Source organism: Odontomachus brunneus, unplaced genomic scaffold (genome assembly GCF_010583005.1).
Source record: "Odontomachus brunneus isolate Ranch 3 - 2012 unplaced genomic scaffold, Obru_v1 Obru_scaffold_101, whole genome shotgun sequence".
Classification (NCBI taxonomy): domain Eukaryota; kingdom Metazoa; phylum Arthropoda; class Insecta; order Hymenoptera; family Formicidae; genus Odontomachus; species Odontomachus brunneus.
This window is the reverse complement of record NW_022639551.1, coordinates 936,045-951,508: the sequence shown is the minus strand read 5'-3', so window position 1 is coordinate 951,508 and position 15,464 is coordinate 936,045. Positions and strand designations below refer to the sequence as shown.

Here is a 15,464-nt window from a genome sequence, read left to right as displayed (position 1 = left end):
CATTTGGACACAGCCAATCACAGCACCGTGTGATTAGAGACATTTGTAGGGTCCCTTGGAACAGCGACTTGTGATTGGACTGTGTCCAATTGCCCCGTGTCCAACTGATATACACCCACGGCGCAGTCTATTATATATGTCTATGCTAAAGACCATCACACACAAAATTCCGTAAGAATTTAAAACGTAAGCGTAAAGAAATCGACCAATCCCAATCGAGCACTCGGCTCTTCATAACCCCTCCATTATTACGATGAGCCGAATACTCGATTGGGATTGGTCGATTTCCTTACGCTTACGATTTAAGTTCTTACGGAATTTTGTGTGTAATGGCCTTAACGCCGTCATTGGAAACTTACGTCGAGCTGTACGTCATTTCACGCATGCGCATGTCATCTAGAAAATATCGCGAACTCCCAGCACTGCGCAAAGGTCCGAAGTTTGGTTATAACTTTTGATCATAAGAGAATAAGCTTATGTAGTTTATTGATTACAATTATAAAATACAAATAAACACAATAAATTGTTATTATTGTTGACAAGTAGCAAGATACTTGTAGATATGGACATGAAGATTGCCTTAACTTCTATTGTGAAGTCCTTTTTAGAACCGCTTTCTTATATTTATGAAGACGAAGACGAAGGCGTTTTAGAATTGTTATTGGAGTATGCAAACAATATTCCCGAGATAGACGATCATCGTCGACGAATTCCTAAAGCTAATGATTACGTTGAACATATAGTACCAACGCTTAGTAGTATACAATTCCAATATAGTTTTCGGTATGTGTTACATTGTGTGACTTATCAATTATTTGTGTACAAACTTATAAGTTTAGTATTCATAATTCGTTGCATTTAACTCTTGTTTACTTGCTTGATTATTTAGAATGCTCCCTTCAACATTTGAGTATATTTTAAGACAGCTTGGAGAGAAACTAAGTCGGAGTATACATGGAAATGAAATGTTAGCTCCAGATAAACAACTTCTGCTAAGTTTATGGCGTTTTGCTACTACAGATCCATACTCGTAAGAATAATAGATATTTTTCTTAAAATGCTAAACTTCAATACAATTTGTGTGCTGCAATATTTTTCTTTCAGCTCAATAACTGAACGATTTAATGTAGGTCAAGCTACAGCTATAAGAGCTGTGCGTCGTGTAAGCAAAGCAATATGCGAGCTTTCACCAAAGTACATAGTATGGCCCACAAAGAATAAAGTATCAGAAATTGTGGATGGCTTTTCTCAGATGGGTGGTTTTCCTGACGTCATTGGAGCTATAGATAGTATTTTTGTTAATATTCCTGCACCTAAGACTAATGCACAAGCTTTTGTAAATAGGAAAGGTCGTTATTCAATCCATCTTCAGGTATTTACAATATTACATATATTACATGCGATTTGTTGTATTATTAAAAATTTGCCTAATATTAATTATTATTAATATCATTTAAAATAGCTTGAATAAATAATAACTTATAAGTAATTAATAATTATATATTACATTTTTTATAGGGTGTTTGTGATCACAAAGGACACTTCACAAATATTAATGTTGGAAATACAGGTTCATTATCTGATGAATATGCTTTTCGCTTGTCTGTTCTTCAAGAATATATTAATGATCCAGATAAATTTCCCAATAATACACATATAATTGGAGATGCAAATTATAAGCTGCATAAATATCTTATGACTCCGTATTTTAATAACGGGCGACTCACAAAACGCAAAAAAAACTACAATTCTTGCCATTCTGCTAGTAGGAATATAATCAAAAAAGCATTTGCCTATTTAACATATCGCTGGGGAAGTATCAAACATGGCGTAGCGATAACTCAGATAGATTACGTATCTTGCCACATACTAGCATGCTGTGTGTTACACAATATTTGTTTATTGAAGAAAGATGAACTGGAAGAACTGAAGCATGAGAGACTGGAAATACAAGACGAAGAAGTTACTGTAGAAATAGATTTGTCAAATGAAGATCAAAATGATGACATAGAAGTTGCAAAAGCTAAAAGAGATTTAATATGTAATGACTTATACATGAAAAAATTTTACGTAAAAACATTATTGAATGAACAATAATAATAACTGATAAATTGTTATTGATCAGTATTTTTATAATTTCGAGTTAAATTGCAAAGTTACAGAGTTAACTTAAATTATGAAGTATTGTTAGTATCCCAGAATAATTCTCAGTGATTATAACAACAACCTCTGATCTAGCACTGAGCTGCCGTGACAAATTATTGGCGTGAATATTATTATAATAGGCATTTTAATAAAAATTATAGCATAATAAGTATAGATATTTATTATTTTAAATTTTAATTTTATAGTCAAATGTCCAGTAAAATAAGCAATAACTTTCATAGTAATAAAATATTGCCGTAAATTTTATAGCATCACAACTTGATTTATATACTGATTTATATACAGACATCCCCTTAGAAACGCAAAAAAGAAGTAAGACTGAGAGAGGGAGAAAAAGCGAAAACGATAAAAAAATAATTGCCAGATTTTTTTACAAAAAGATCAATACGCCACATTTTATATATATAGCAATCGTATGATGGCAATCACGAGCAAACGAATATTGTAGTAAAATGTTTTATATAATTAATTTCGAGTATTATATTACAAAATATAATATGTTCATTCAAGAAATATACAATATTTACATATATAAAGTTGTAAATTATAAGATAATTGATATGATAATTTGTAAGTTAAAAATAAGAATAGCAGAGTATAAAAAATTGTTAAATAAAAAAGTTAAATAAAAAAATTGTTGAAGCGGAGAAAAATATATCTAAAAATGTTGATTTTTAAAATTAATATTTAAGGAAATGAGTAAAAAAATTATTCAATGCGCATGCGAAAAGAGGACTTATTTGACAACACTGATTGGATACAATACAAATTTTAGTACACTCTGATTCCGCTTTAAACTTCGTTTTATTGGCATTGCAATCGCCTTCAAAATTATATACATAGTGCCTTGAATTGACGAAATTCAAATAACATTTGGCGCGAGTGAATCCTTTCGCAAGTGTTAATTCAGAATAGAATTAATCGTAAAATAAGCGTCACGCTTCATTGCATAAGAAGATTATTGTGCAAAGTGCAAAATAGCGATCCGAAAGATGTCTAAGAACAAAGATCAGTATGTCAATGTCTTCGTGCGTGTCAAGTAAGTTAATCGGCAAAGATCCGCTAATATGAATATTAAGTAGACAGTTTATATGAAAACTAATTATCTCTCTTTTTCTCATAAGAGATTTAAAATTTATTATAATTTATTATGAGAAAACTGAATATGCAAATTGAGACAAAACCCTTATTTCTTTTTATATAATAGGTATTATTTATTAACTTAAGTTATTCGAATCCATTGTTCTCGTTACGGAGAAGTAGTTATGTTTAGTGTATAAAGGTTACACTATTACTTTCGGTCCCCTTTTGCTGTTGTTATCATTCTGTCTGTCATAAATATGTTTTGATTACTGTTTGTACAAATAAGACAACCAGACGTCCCGTTTTTCCTGGGACAATCCCAAATTTTTTGAATGCTATTTGGGACATTGATTTGTCTCGAATTCGATCAAGCTACTTCGGTTTAAAGAATTTTTTTTAATTTCTCTGACAAAAAAGATTTCAAAAAAATTTACAGTTCTAGTAAATACAGTAACTTTGCTTCATATTAATTTTAAGTAAGAATAACAATAATTTTATCTGAACAATAGTTTCTATTTTTACTATAAACCCAGCAAGTCTTCAATGTTATTAACATATATAATATTTATAATGTTATAAACATGTTATAAACATATAATGTCTAGATGTCTCAATGTTTCGGCCCTTAATCAGACTCTTCTCAATGAATTAATAATCTAATATAAAGTCATTTTACATTATCGCAATAAGTCGCAGATATAATTCGTCAGATAAACAATCAAAATTGAAAGTCAAACGAGGAGACAGTTCGACCACAATAAGCAATTCGTTAGGAACGCAACGCAACAACATAATCATTCTTCGAGATAAACAGAAGAAAAGAAATTTGAAAATTTACCACTGACTATAAACTCCTAAATCAAATGATACCGCTGAGAGGCTATTTGCGTTAATTGAATGGTACATTAAAAAGTTATTAAAAGATTTATAGCCATCAAAAGACGAATAGTGAATAGCCCTTGCTGGTGGATGAAAAAACGACTTCTTTAATATACTATCTAATGGATACAAACAGCTTCTCAACGGTACCATCTGATTTCGGGATTTAAAAAAAATAAATTTTCGAATTTCTTTTCTTCTATTTATTTAAAACAATAATTATGTCGTTGCACTGCATTTCCTAACGACGCTGCTATTGTGGTTGAACTGCCTTCTCACTTGATTTTCAATTTTGGTTTTGTTAATTATCGGGTAATTTCTCTTAGTGTACATTAAAAATACATAAGTATGATAAAAATAATTACCTCAGACAGCACAATGCCCAAAACTGGGACATAAGATGTCTTTAAGACATCTTTAAAACGACTTAAAGACGTCTTATCCCTGATAAAAAAAGTTGATAGAGAACGATTGAGAACGATAGAATTTCTATAAATTTATATTGTTTTCTATAAGCTTTATCGTTCGCAAGCGTTAGTATTCGCGAGCATCAGATATAAATTCTACCGTATTTTATCTGGTTCTATAAGAATCGGGTTCTATTCATATTATATAGGAAACTGATGATAGAAATTCTATCACTATTTATTGTTTTCTATTGTATACGATAGAATACTATTCAAATTTGTGAATTCACGAACCAAAATCCATATTCAAAACGATAGAAAATGATAGAATGATAGAATTTTATTCTATTGTTCTCTATAAACTTTTTTTAGGGATGTCCTGACGTCTTAAAGACGGCTTAAAGACGTCTTAAAGATGTCTTATGTCCAAGTTTTGGACATGTCTGGGATGTGATAATAGTGGGATATAATTATGTATACCCAACAGAATGTTTTTTCTCATTTGACTGTTTCTCTGAAACAATAGGCCTTTAAGCAAAAAAGAGACACCAGAGAAAAATCGTGAGAAACTGGTAATTCCGATAGTGCACGCAGCATCCGAGAAAGAGATAATAGTGTATGAGCGATCGCAGGGTAAAGTCGCGAAGAAGTTCACGTTCGACAAGGTGTTCGGTCCTACGTCGACTCAGTTAGACGTGTACAACGCGGTGATTCGACCACTGTTGAAGGAAGTACTAGCCGGATATAGTTGCACCGTGTTCGCCTACGGTCAAACCGGCACCGGTAAGACATACACGATGGAGGGCAGTCGCGTAGAGAATTCCAGCTTACACTGGCAGAGCGACACATCTGTCGGCATGATACCCCGTTGCTTGAGCCACTTGTTCGACGAGCTCCAGTTGCTGGAAAACCAGCAGTACGTCGTCAAGATCAATTTCCTGGAATTGTACAACGAGGAGTTGTTCGATCTTTTGAGTCCGAACGGTCACGATACAACGAAGATCAAGCTGTACGACGACATGTCGAAGAAGGGCTCGGTCATCATACACGGTTTGGAGGAGGTGACCGTCCGTAACAAGAATGAGGTCTACAAAATCCTCGAAAAGGGCTCGGAGAGAAGGCAAACGGCGGCAACGTTGATGAACTCCAACTCGAGTCGCTCCCACACGGTCTTTTCTATAACTATACACATGAAGGAGGACACCTTGGAGGGAGAGGAGCTACTGAAGACGGCGAAGTTAAATCTGGTGGACCTGGCCGGCAGCGAAAACGTCGGCAAATCCGGAGCCGTTGACAAGAGAGCGAGGGAGACTCGGAACATCAATCAGTCCCTGCTGACTCTCGGCAGAGTGATAACCGCTCTCGTAGAAAGGGCGCCTCACATACCGTATCGGGAGTCGAAGCTCACGAGATTGTTGCAGGAGTCGTTAGGTGGGCGCACAAAGACCTCGATAATCGCGACCATTTCGTCCGCGAGCAGCAGTGTCGACGAGACACTATCGACGTTAGATTATGCGCATCGAGCGAAACATATCGCCAATCGTCCGGAGATCAATCAGAGGCTTTTCAAGAGAGCACTGCTGAAAGAATATACGGAAGAAGTCGAGAGGCTTAGAAAGGACTTGATGGCAACGCGAGATAAGAATGGCATCTATCTGTCGCAGGACAAATACGATTCCATGCATGCGTTGATCGATTGGCAGAAGAAAAAGATACAAGATCAGATCAATGATCTTAAAACTTTGGAAGAAAGTATGGAGAACAAGCAGGTACGCAGATCTGAAGTTTCGAGATCATAATTTCTAAAAATATTCAGGTATAAAAAAATATAAAAAGATAATACATAAAAATATTTCTTGTATCTCAAATAAAATGCTTTTTCTGTACCTTTCATGTATAAAAAAAATACTTTACAGAGGTAGAAAAATATCTGTTTAGAATAAAACTAGATGACTTAATAATATATAAAAAAATATATATATATATTTATTAAGTTTAATAAATTCTATCTATTAATAGAAATATAAATAGATTTTATAATATATATATATATTAATATATATTAATTATTATAGATAGATAATAGATATATTAATAGATAATTATGTAATTTTAATGAATGTTATGTATTAAATTATGTAACTGTGTGTTTAAAAATAATTTGTTTTTTTTAATTGTACAAATTAATAGATAGAATATAATAAATCTAGAGACAAATAAATAATATTATTCATTTCTCTATAAGATTTCTCTCCATTCCTGGGATAGAAAATCTCCGAGACATACTTTCACAAAATATGCGAGTTTTCAAAATATAATCGTTTTATTTTATTTTGAAAATCTGAAATTTCTTATCGCGATATAATTGAGAACATTGAAAATAGTTTATTGCTATATTTATTGTGCTTTTATTGTATAGAAAATGTTTAGTGACATACGATTACAATATGATGTTCGAATGAACGAGCTGACCAAGAAAACAAGCGAATTGAATAACCTAACACATTCTTTGCAATTGCTGGAAAATTCTTTGATGGAAATGGAAAATAGTAGGGACGAACAAAAACATCTTGTGGAAATGTATACCGCAACTGAGAAAACTTTACGCAGTCAAGCGGAAACTCTCTTAAACGTTGTAAACGAAGCATCTGAGGATACAGAAAAATTACATGACAAACTTGATTATAAAACGTAAGTAGATTTTGAAGAATAACAATAAAAACAAAAATTTTTAGAAAGCTCTAAGATAAAAATCATTTAAAATATCTTGCGAAATATCTTAAGCCATTAAGAACTGTACACAGGTTTTTTAGTGCAATTAACAGAGATTAATATATTGTTACGTCCTGCACGGACGTGAATCATACGACTTATCTTTCCTTCCTCCTGTCGACACCCGACAAACAGTTCCAAATCGTAATCGGTTTTCCCGTCTTTTCCAATAAAAATTCCAACGATAATTTCAGATAACCCTGGGAAATACGGAACCAAAAATCTCCTAATCCTCAAAGCATATTCCGCCGGACCTTATCCATAAAATCAAAAAAAGCTAGCGGACAACAAACAAAAATATCCTAAAAGTTCCGTTATACTTTCCAACTTGCATCATCCTCTCCCGCCCTATCCAAAGATTCCCTCACTATCCTAAAATCATTTTAAATCACTTTATTTAAACGTACAATTTTCTCCACCCACAATCTCAGCCAAAGAAATCTTAACTCTATCTCCTCACTTATTACTGGCTGCAACATTACCCCCTCCTTTAATGAATCCAATCTACTAACGAATACACCTAGTATCCCCGAAATTTCACATTTTTCCTACCAAACCATCTCCAGCTGATACTCTATAAAACCGCGACCCCGCGCTGTGGGGGTTTACTACTTCTCTTACTACCTACTTTTTTTCTTACTATTCTTCTCTTACTCTTCGACTTCTTATCCGTCACTTACTTGGCACCGAACACTGTCACATACATTCGAGTATTCATATTCATATACATGATTTTTGCCACGTAATATATTTCTTTCTTTCCTCCGCGCAAATTTCTCTATATTTTCCCGAGTCTTGTGGGAATATATACTACATATATATTATAAATCAAACATTTCGGTTCCATTCGGGCTCTTTTCAGTGGTAATACAGAAATTATATGAACATTTGTGCATATACAAATGGAACGAAAACAGTAAGCTAATAAGTCAATAATAGTTTAAATAATCAAAGTTAATATTTTATATCACCGACCACACCAGACAAATTAAGATCAAATGTCTAGTGTGATCGATGACATAAAATATTGACTTTGATTATTTAAATAATTATTGACTTGTTAGCTTATTGTTTTCGTTCCATTTGTATATGTACAAATGTTCATATAATTTCTATTACCACTCAAGAAGATTCGAATAGAACCGAAACGTTTGGTTTATAATATTCTAATCTTTGATAATTGCATTAAAAAACTTGTACACAGGGTCTTAATGGCTCATTAAGATATTTTAAATAACAATAAAATTAGAATTAGTATTCTACAAACATATTTAACTATTACTCTGTGCTAAATTTAATATTACTGAAATTTGTTGATTAAAATTCACTAACAAAATTAATATGTGCCAATACAGAAAAATGGAGGAAAAAAATACAGATCTTAGGTTGCAATTGAATAGTGATTTTACAAAAAGCGGTAAGGATATCGAAGACAATCTGGCGAATCACACGAAAGAGATTGGCCAATTTTTCTCGTCAATAAAGGATGAAGTGGGTAAGAAAATTCGTTTGTGATTAACTTTCGACAGATGCTACATATAACAGAAAACTTTATATTGATTGATACATTAATATATTCCTGATAGAAAGTTATTTATCTACGCAAGTTAAAAATATAAAGGAATTGGTCCCTTACATGTTGAAAGATTTAGTTACTCATCGCTTAAATATGAATGAACAATTAACAAAGGATATAGAAACTACGGTAAATTATTAATTGCACTTAGCATAATAAGATTTTAATCAATGCTACTCATAATTCACATCTGATTGTTTCATATATGTTTAGTATGCGGGCTATGACAACATAGTAGATAGTAACATCGAATATACATCGGATATGATCGAGTACGAGAAAAAATTATTAACTGCTATTTGTTCAAAAGTGGCACCAACTGTTCATAATCTCTTAAAAGACAATGGAAGTTTCGCACAGAATTTACAGACCTTAAATAATGATATTTCTCGGAAATTGGAGGATATGTCGACATATGTAGAAGACGTCGTAGAAACTATATGTAAATATCGTCTTAAGGAATATAATAGTCTCCGTGAAAATATAAATGAAATTAAAGAACATATTAATTGTATGTTTTTAAATCATAAACAGATAATTAAAGATTACAAATTGTCTTCAAAGGTATACTATGTCTTTCATTTTTTATAACATATTTTTAAACATTTCTTATAGTTAACTCTTTATATAATTATCAATGTAGCATATTACATTACATGTATTTGTTTCTATAGAAAATGATAGATCTTTCACATGATTTTATGCATTTGGATAAATGTGTAAAAGGTTATTCCGAAAATGTTGATAGATCCTATCAAATTGATAAAATTTGCAGTAATATATGTGATCAAAATGTACAAAATTATAATACAGATATAAATGGACAAAATGACTTACAGAAATTTTTACAAAGTAATATATCACAAATTAAAAGTAACATCGATAGTAATCTTAAGAAGGTAACGTAATTTATCATATAAAATATGTCTATAAAATATTTAAAATAATACTGATCTAATAAATATATCTAATCACTACCTACCCTATTGAAAAATTTCTATTGAGATCACAATTGAATTCCCAATTAAATTCTCAGTTGAATTCTCAGTCGAGGTTTCCGCAAAATTTCGCATGTAAGATCTCAATTGAGATATTTATATCTGATAGAAATAATTTATTAAAAATATAATGAACTTTTGTTGAAATGCGTTTGAAAAACATTCACAATTTTGATCCAATTTCATTATGATTTCATTAATATTTCAGTAATATTTCAGTAAAAATGTAGAAAAATTTAGTGAAAAATCATTATTAATTAAAACAGATTGAGAAAAGTATAATGAAATATTATTTTGTCTAAATAATAAAAAGAAACTGTCATTCGTTTCATTTATTCGTAAAATTCGCGTGGATTCGATCCAGTGTCACACCGGTTATCCACCTTTAGACGACCTGCTGTTCAAATGCCTAACCTCAACGATCGTACGGGAACTGGTGATGGCAATGCGTTGTAACGATATCGTGGTGGATTGTATTTACAATATACTTTTATAGTGTTTAAAAATTAATGATATATTAATGATATATTTGATAATGATATATTAATGATATATAATGATGATTAATGATATATTTGTTGGTAAATGTTTCAAAAGATGTAACTACAATCACAATGCGATTAATATTGAAACAATGTTGTATAACTAAAACTTAAATTTAAACATACAACGTGCTCACAAAAGAGAAAAAGAAGGAATATTCTCATACAAGTTCCCGTACGATCGTTGAGGTTAGACATTTGAATAGCTGGTCGTCTAAAGATGGGTGACCATGTGACACTGGATTGAATCCATACGAATCTTACGAATAAATGAAACGACACAAAATATGAAATGACAGTTTCTTTTTATTATTTAGACAAAATAATACTTCATTATACTTTTCTCAATCTATTTTAATTGATAATCATTTTTCACTGAATTTTTCTACATTTTTACTGAAATATTATTGAAATATTAATGAAATTATAATGAAATTGGGTCAAAATTGTGAATGCTTTTTAAGCGCATTTCAGCAAAAGTTTATTAAATTTTCAATAAATTATTTCCATCAGATACAAATATCTCAATTGAGATCTTACATGCAAAATTTTGCGGAAACCTCGATTAAGAATTCAATTGAGAATTCAACTGAGAATTCAATTGGGAATTCAATTGTGATCTCAATAGAAATTTTTCAGTAGGGTAGATAGCACAGAGAATTCAAAAAGAATTCTGTCGTATGTCACCAATTTTTAGTTCATTTTTAGATGCAGAAAGAATTCTTTTCACTGAATTGAACTCTAGAGAATTCTTTTTGAATCTGAAAATGAACTCAGAATTGGTGATATACGATTGAATTCTTTTTGAATTCCTTTTGAATTCTCTGAGCTATCTAGGTCTACTCCAACTGTGAAAACAGAAATTATTTCTCATGATTAACTGATAAAATATTGCTTGTTTTATTGAAATAGGCACAATTATCTGATAAAATTGTTATGAAAAAAGGAAGTAATTTCGTTAGAAGCACATCGCTAGATTTACAAAATGGTCGTGAAATGTGGGAGGACTATAACAATAAAATAAAATGTAATATACAAAAATTACAAAAGGAAATAACTGAAGATAAAAATAGAGCAAGTACCACAACTAATGTATGTACAACAGTAGATATACAATAAATTTGAGTTTTCAAACTACTCTACTACTGATACAATTTTTATGATATTATATGTTTTTATAGACGATCTCTAAAATGATTGATGATGTAAATTTTACTCACAATGAATTTATGACAAAGCAACATTCCAATATGTCAGATTTCTCTACAATAATGGACAATAAATTAACAACACAAAATGCAGAATTGATCAATTGGAATGATAAGTCAGTCAAAGAATTGCGCGCATCTCAACAGCAAATCGATGAATTCTTTACCAAAAACTTATGTCACTACGTTGAAACAGGTTTATTTTATTTATCACTTTAGTCTGGCAAAATAAGTATATATGAATATACACAATAATAATATCAGGGTATTTCTGTTTTTCTTTCATAACGAAAAGGTGCAACTCCACCGAGAAAAAAATTTGTGTATCCTCGTGAATTTGCAACAACATTGTCGCATGAACAACTTGTTCAGAGATTCCGAGAAAGCAGAAATTGCATAGAAGAAGCAAATGATTTCGTAAGAAATTTCAACATATCCTAATCGAGAAATAAAATTCTATAAAAATATATAGAAATGAATGTCTATATCCTGTAGGATTCAACATTAATGAGAAAACCAGAAAAACTTACACCAGAGAAACTTATACCAGCGAAACCTACACCAGAGAAACTGTTATCTGTGATAGATATACCAACAAATAACACAACCACATTATACAAAAATAATAATTACTCTTTGCTATTCTCTGCGTCCACACCGCATATTAATTCAAATAACAGACAATCAAATATAAAAGAGATTTTTGGTTTTAATTCTTTCAAGAAATCTGTATTGGATTTCTCCAAAATTTCATCTTCTCAATTTGAAACGGAAATTTGTACAGAGGTATATTTATTATTTGCATGTAAATATTAAAATAAATTTTATCTTGATACTTATTTTATACGACCACACATATACATATAATATTAAAACTGATCTTTCCTCAGAGAGAAATTATATGAAAAAGATAATATAAAAGTACTATTAGTCCCTTATAGAAATATCATACTAAGAATCATTGATAATTACTTATTTTCAGTATTAAAAATACTGGATAATAAGTAATTATCAATGATTCTTAGTATGATATTTCTATAAGGAGTGTGCTCTACTATATTTTGTCGTGATTTAATAATAAGACAAATTTCTTCTAGAATAAAGAGAATATCAACTTTACGAAGTCTAGAAAATCAAAGAAACTGAAAGTGAAGAAATAATTCATTGGGAGAAAAAGAAAACGCTAGAGTGATTTGAAAAATATAATTAATTACTATATTAAATGTAACTACAGATTTTATTTTCATTTTGGACGTAGTCAAGTTATAATTCCTGGACTAGAGAAACTTCCTCCATCATTTATATATACTTATATAATTATGTAGATATATAATATATAAAAATATTATATAATATCTAGACATATTATATAATGATATATAAAGAAATGTAAATAAATTTATGTTTATGTAAAGAAATAAAAGACTTTCATATATTTCAGAACTGTATTTCTATACAATTATTTTATTATTGTCTTTATAACAAAGTTTCTCATGCAAAAACAGAACAGTGTGCAATTGCTGTAAAATAAAAATTTTTGTAGTGACTTGTGAAGTATCCTGATAGCAAAATGTTAGCAATATGCCGACAAAGTGCCGGCAAAATCAATCATAGGATTGCAGCAAATTTGCAGCATGTATACTATCATTATGCTGGCATTATGTCGACAAAGCATGCTGAAATTACTTGAGGGCAGAGTGCTAGTAAAAACCGAACAAGACGTGCCGAGCAACGTATGACGACAAATTTGTAGCAAACAGCGAGCAAAACGTACCGAGCAACGCCCCAGATAACCAAGCGTAATTTAGCATATCAAGCAAACGAATGCATTGCATGTTTTGCTGAATAGTTGATATTTAGTTGCCATCATCGTAAACGATGTGTTACCAAATTCAGCAACATAAATTTGTATGTACTTGACCGGAAAAAAAACTCCGTTGGAAAACTATTCTTTTAAATCGTTTGTATTTCGTATGAAGAGTTTTGAGTGCAATTGAAAAGATTTGTGAGTCATTCTATTACTTGTAATTAATTGTTCTTTTTTGGACCATGTATTTAGCCGGAAATAATGACCGGAAGTAAATTAAACAAAAGTTCGATATGATATCGTTTGTATTTCGTATAAAGAGTTATGAAGTATCATTAAAAAGGTTTGTGAGTCATACAAATAATTTTAATTAAATATTAAAAAATCATATATTTGGCCGAAATATCGATCTCAAGCGCACAGAAGTATACAGAAGTATCATTAAAAAGGTTTGTGAGTCATACAAATAATTTTAATTAAATATTAAAAAATCATATATTTGGCCGAAATATCGATCTCAAGCGCACAGAAGTATACAGAAGTATCATTAAAAAGGTTTGTGAGTCATACAAATAATTTTAATTAAATATTAAAAAATCATATATTTGGCCGAAATATCGATCTCAAGCGCACAGAAGTATACAGAAGTATCATTAAAAAGGTTTGTGAGTCATACAAATAATTTTAATTAAATATTAAAAAATCATATATTTGGCCGAAATATCGATCTCAAGCGCACAGAAGTATACAGAAGTATCATTAAAAAGGTTTGTGAGTCATACAAATAATTTTAATTAAATATTAAAAAATCATATATTTGGCCGAAATATCGATCTCAAGCGCACAGAAGTATACAGAAGTATCATTAAAAAGGTTTGTGAGTCATACAAATAATTTTAATTAAATATTAAAAAATCATATATTTGGCCGAAATATCGATCTCAAGCGCACAGAAGTATACAGAAGTATCATTAAAAAGGTTTGTGAGTCATACAAATAATTTTAATTAAATATTAAAAAATCATATATTTGGCCGAAATATCGATCTCAAGCGCACAGAAGTATACAGAAGTATCATTAAAAAGGTTTGTGAGTCATACAAATAATTTTAATTAAATATTAAAAAATCATATATTTGGCCGAAATATCGATCTCAAGCGCACAGAAGTATACAGAAGTATCATTAAAAAGGTTTGTGAGTCATACAAATAATTTTAATTAAATATTAAAAAATCATATATTTGGCCGAAATATCGATCTCAAGCGCACAGAAGTATACAGAAGTATCATTAAAAAGGTTTGTGAGTCATACAAATAATTTTAATTAAATATTAAAAAATCATATATTTGGCCGAAATATCGATCTCAAGCGCACAGAAGTATACAGAAGTATCATTAAAAAGGTTTGTGAGTCATACAAATAATTTTAATTAAATATTAAAAAATCATATATTTGGCCGAAATATCGATCTCAAGCGCTGCTGTGGAAGTACCGTCAAGTACGATCGATGTACTATCTAGTATTTCAATACTCATGGTTCATTTTCGGGTAATTATTGTAACGTCCGGATCTATTTTAGAACATTAACAATATATTATTATAGACCGGGAGGCCGACTTGTCTGATTTCAGACATCACTAGATATTATATCCCTATGTTACTAGATGTAAGTACGTGCGCATATGCATATTCGCGAGCGTTAAAACATTATAATTAAAATGCCGAATGCTGCGTGCTGCTGGAGAGTCTCGAAATCGACGGATCTCGGATCGACCCAAAGAAACCGCTATCGCTCAGTGCGATAAGCCAACATAAACAGGAGCATGAAAGCTGAATCCTAAACACCACTCAGGACACCGACGCGGTGACATCATGCAAAGGAATGAATCTCTTCCCTCGCCATAACTCCATGGACCAATCGGAGAACGACTCTCAGCGACAAAGCGACGTATAAAAGCGCGCGCATTTGTAGAGAAGGCAATATATATAATTATTTTCTTCTCATAGTTAGTCTCTGGTAGCTTC

At 31.1% G+C, this 15,464-nt stretch overlaps 2 protein-coding genes across 2 annotated transcripts; both read left to right on the top strand.

The window, feature by feature from the left end:
* Positions 1-402: 402 nt before the first annotated feature.
* On the top strand, positions 403-2,410 carry LOC116848880 (putative nuclease HARBI1). The gene is made up of 4 exons (XM_032825440.1): positions 403-783; positions 890-1,030; positions 1,105-1,372; positions 1,519-2,410. Exons 1-4 carry the CDS (start codon positions 563-565, stop codon positions 2,095-2,097), a joined length of 1,209 nt encoding a protein of 402 aa, XP_032681331.1. The 5' UTR covers positions 403-562; the 3' UTR covers positions 2,098-2,410.
* Positions 2,411-2,848: 438 nt separating this feature from the next.
* Positions 2,849-12,801, top strand: LOC116848879 (kinesin-like protein Klp61F). The gene is made up of 12 exons (XM_032825439.1): positions 2,849-3,205; positions 5,062-6,304; positions 6,955-7,226; positions 8,663-8,802; positions 8,894-9,012; positions 9,097-9,447; positions 9,558-9,782; positions 11,336-11,515; positions 11,605-11,827; positions 11,927-12,048; positions 12,127-12,417; positions 12,729-12,801. Exons 1-12 carry the CDS (start codon positions 3,159-3,161, stop codon positions 12,789-12,791), a joined length of 3,276 nt encoding a protein of 1,091 aa, XP_032681330.1. The 5' UTR covers positions 2,849-3,158; the 3' UTR covers positions 12,792-12,801.
* The last annotated feature ends 2,663 nt before the right edge of the window (positions 12,802-15,464 follow it).

Excerpts from the sequence above, each read along its gene's own strand:
- LOC116848880 (XM_032825440.1), top strand. The coding sequence starts at position 563 with ATGGACATGAAGATTGCCTTAACTTCTATTGTGAAGTCCTTTTTAGAA. Across the intron at positions 784-889 it reads CAATTCCAATATAGTTTTCG|AATGCTCCCTTCAACATTTG; the intron begins GTATGTGTTACA and ends TTGATTATTTAG. Across the intron at positions 1,031-1,104 it reads GCTACTACAGATCCATACTC|CTCAATAACTGAACGATTTA; the intron begins GTAAGAATAATA and ends TTTTTCTTTCAG.
- LOC116848879 (XM_032825439.1), top strand. The coding sequence starts at position 3,159 with ATGTCTAAGAACAAAGATCAGTATGTCAATGTCTTCGTGCGTGTCAA. Across the intron at positions 9,783-11,335 it reads TCGATAGTAATCTTAAGAAG|GCACAATTATCTGATAAAAT; the intron begins GTAACGTAATTT and ends TTATTGAAATAG. Across the intron at positions 12,418-12,728 it reads AAACGGAAATTTGTACAGAG|AATAAAGAGAATATCAACTT; the intron begins GTATATTTATTA and ends AATTTCTTCTAG.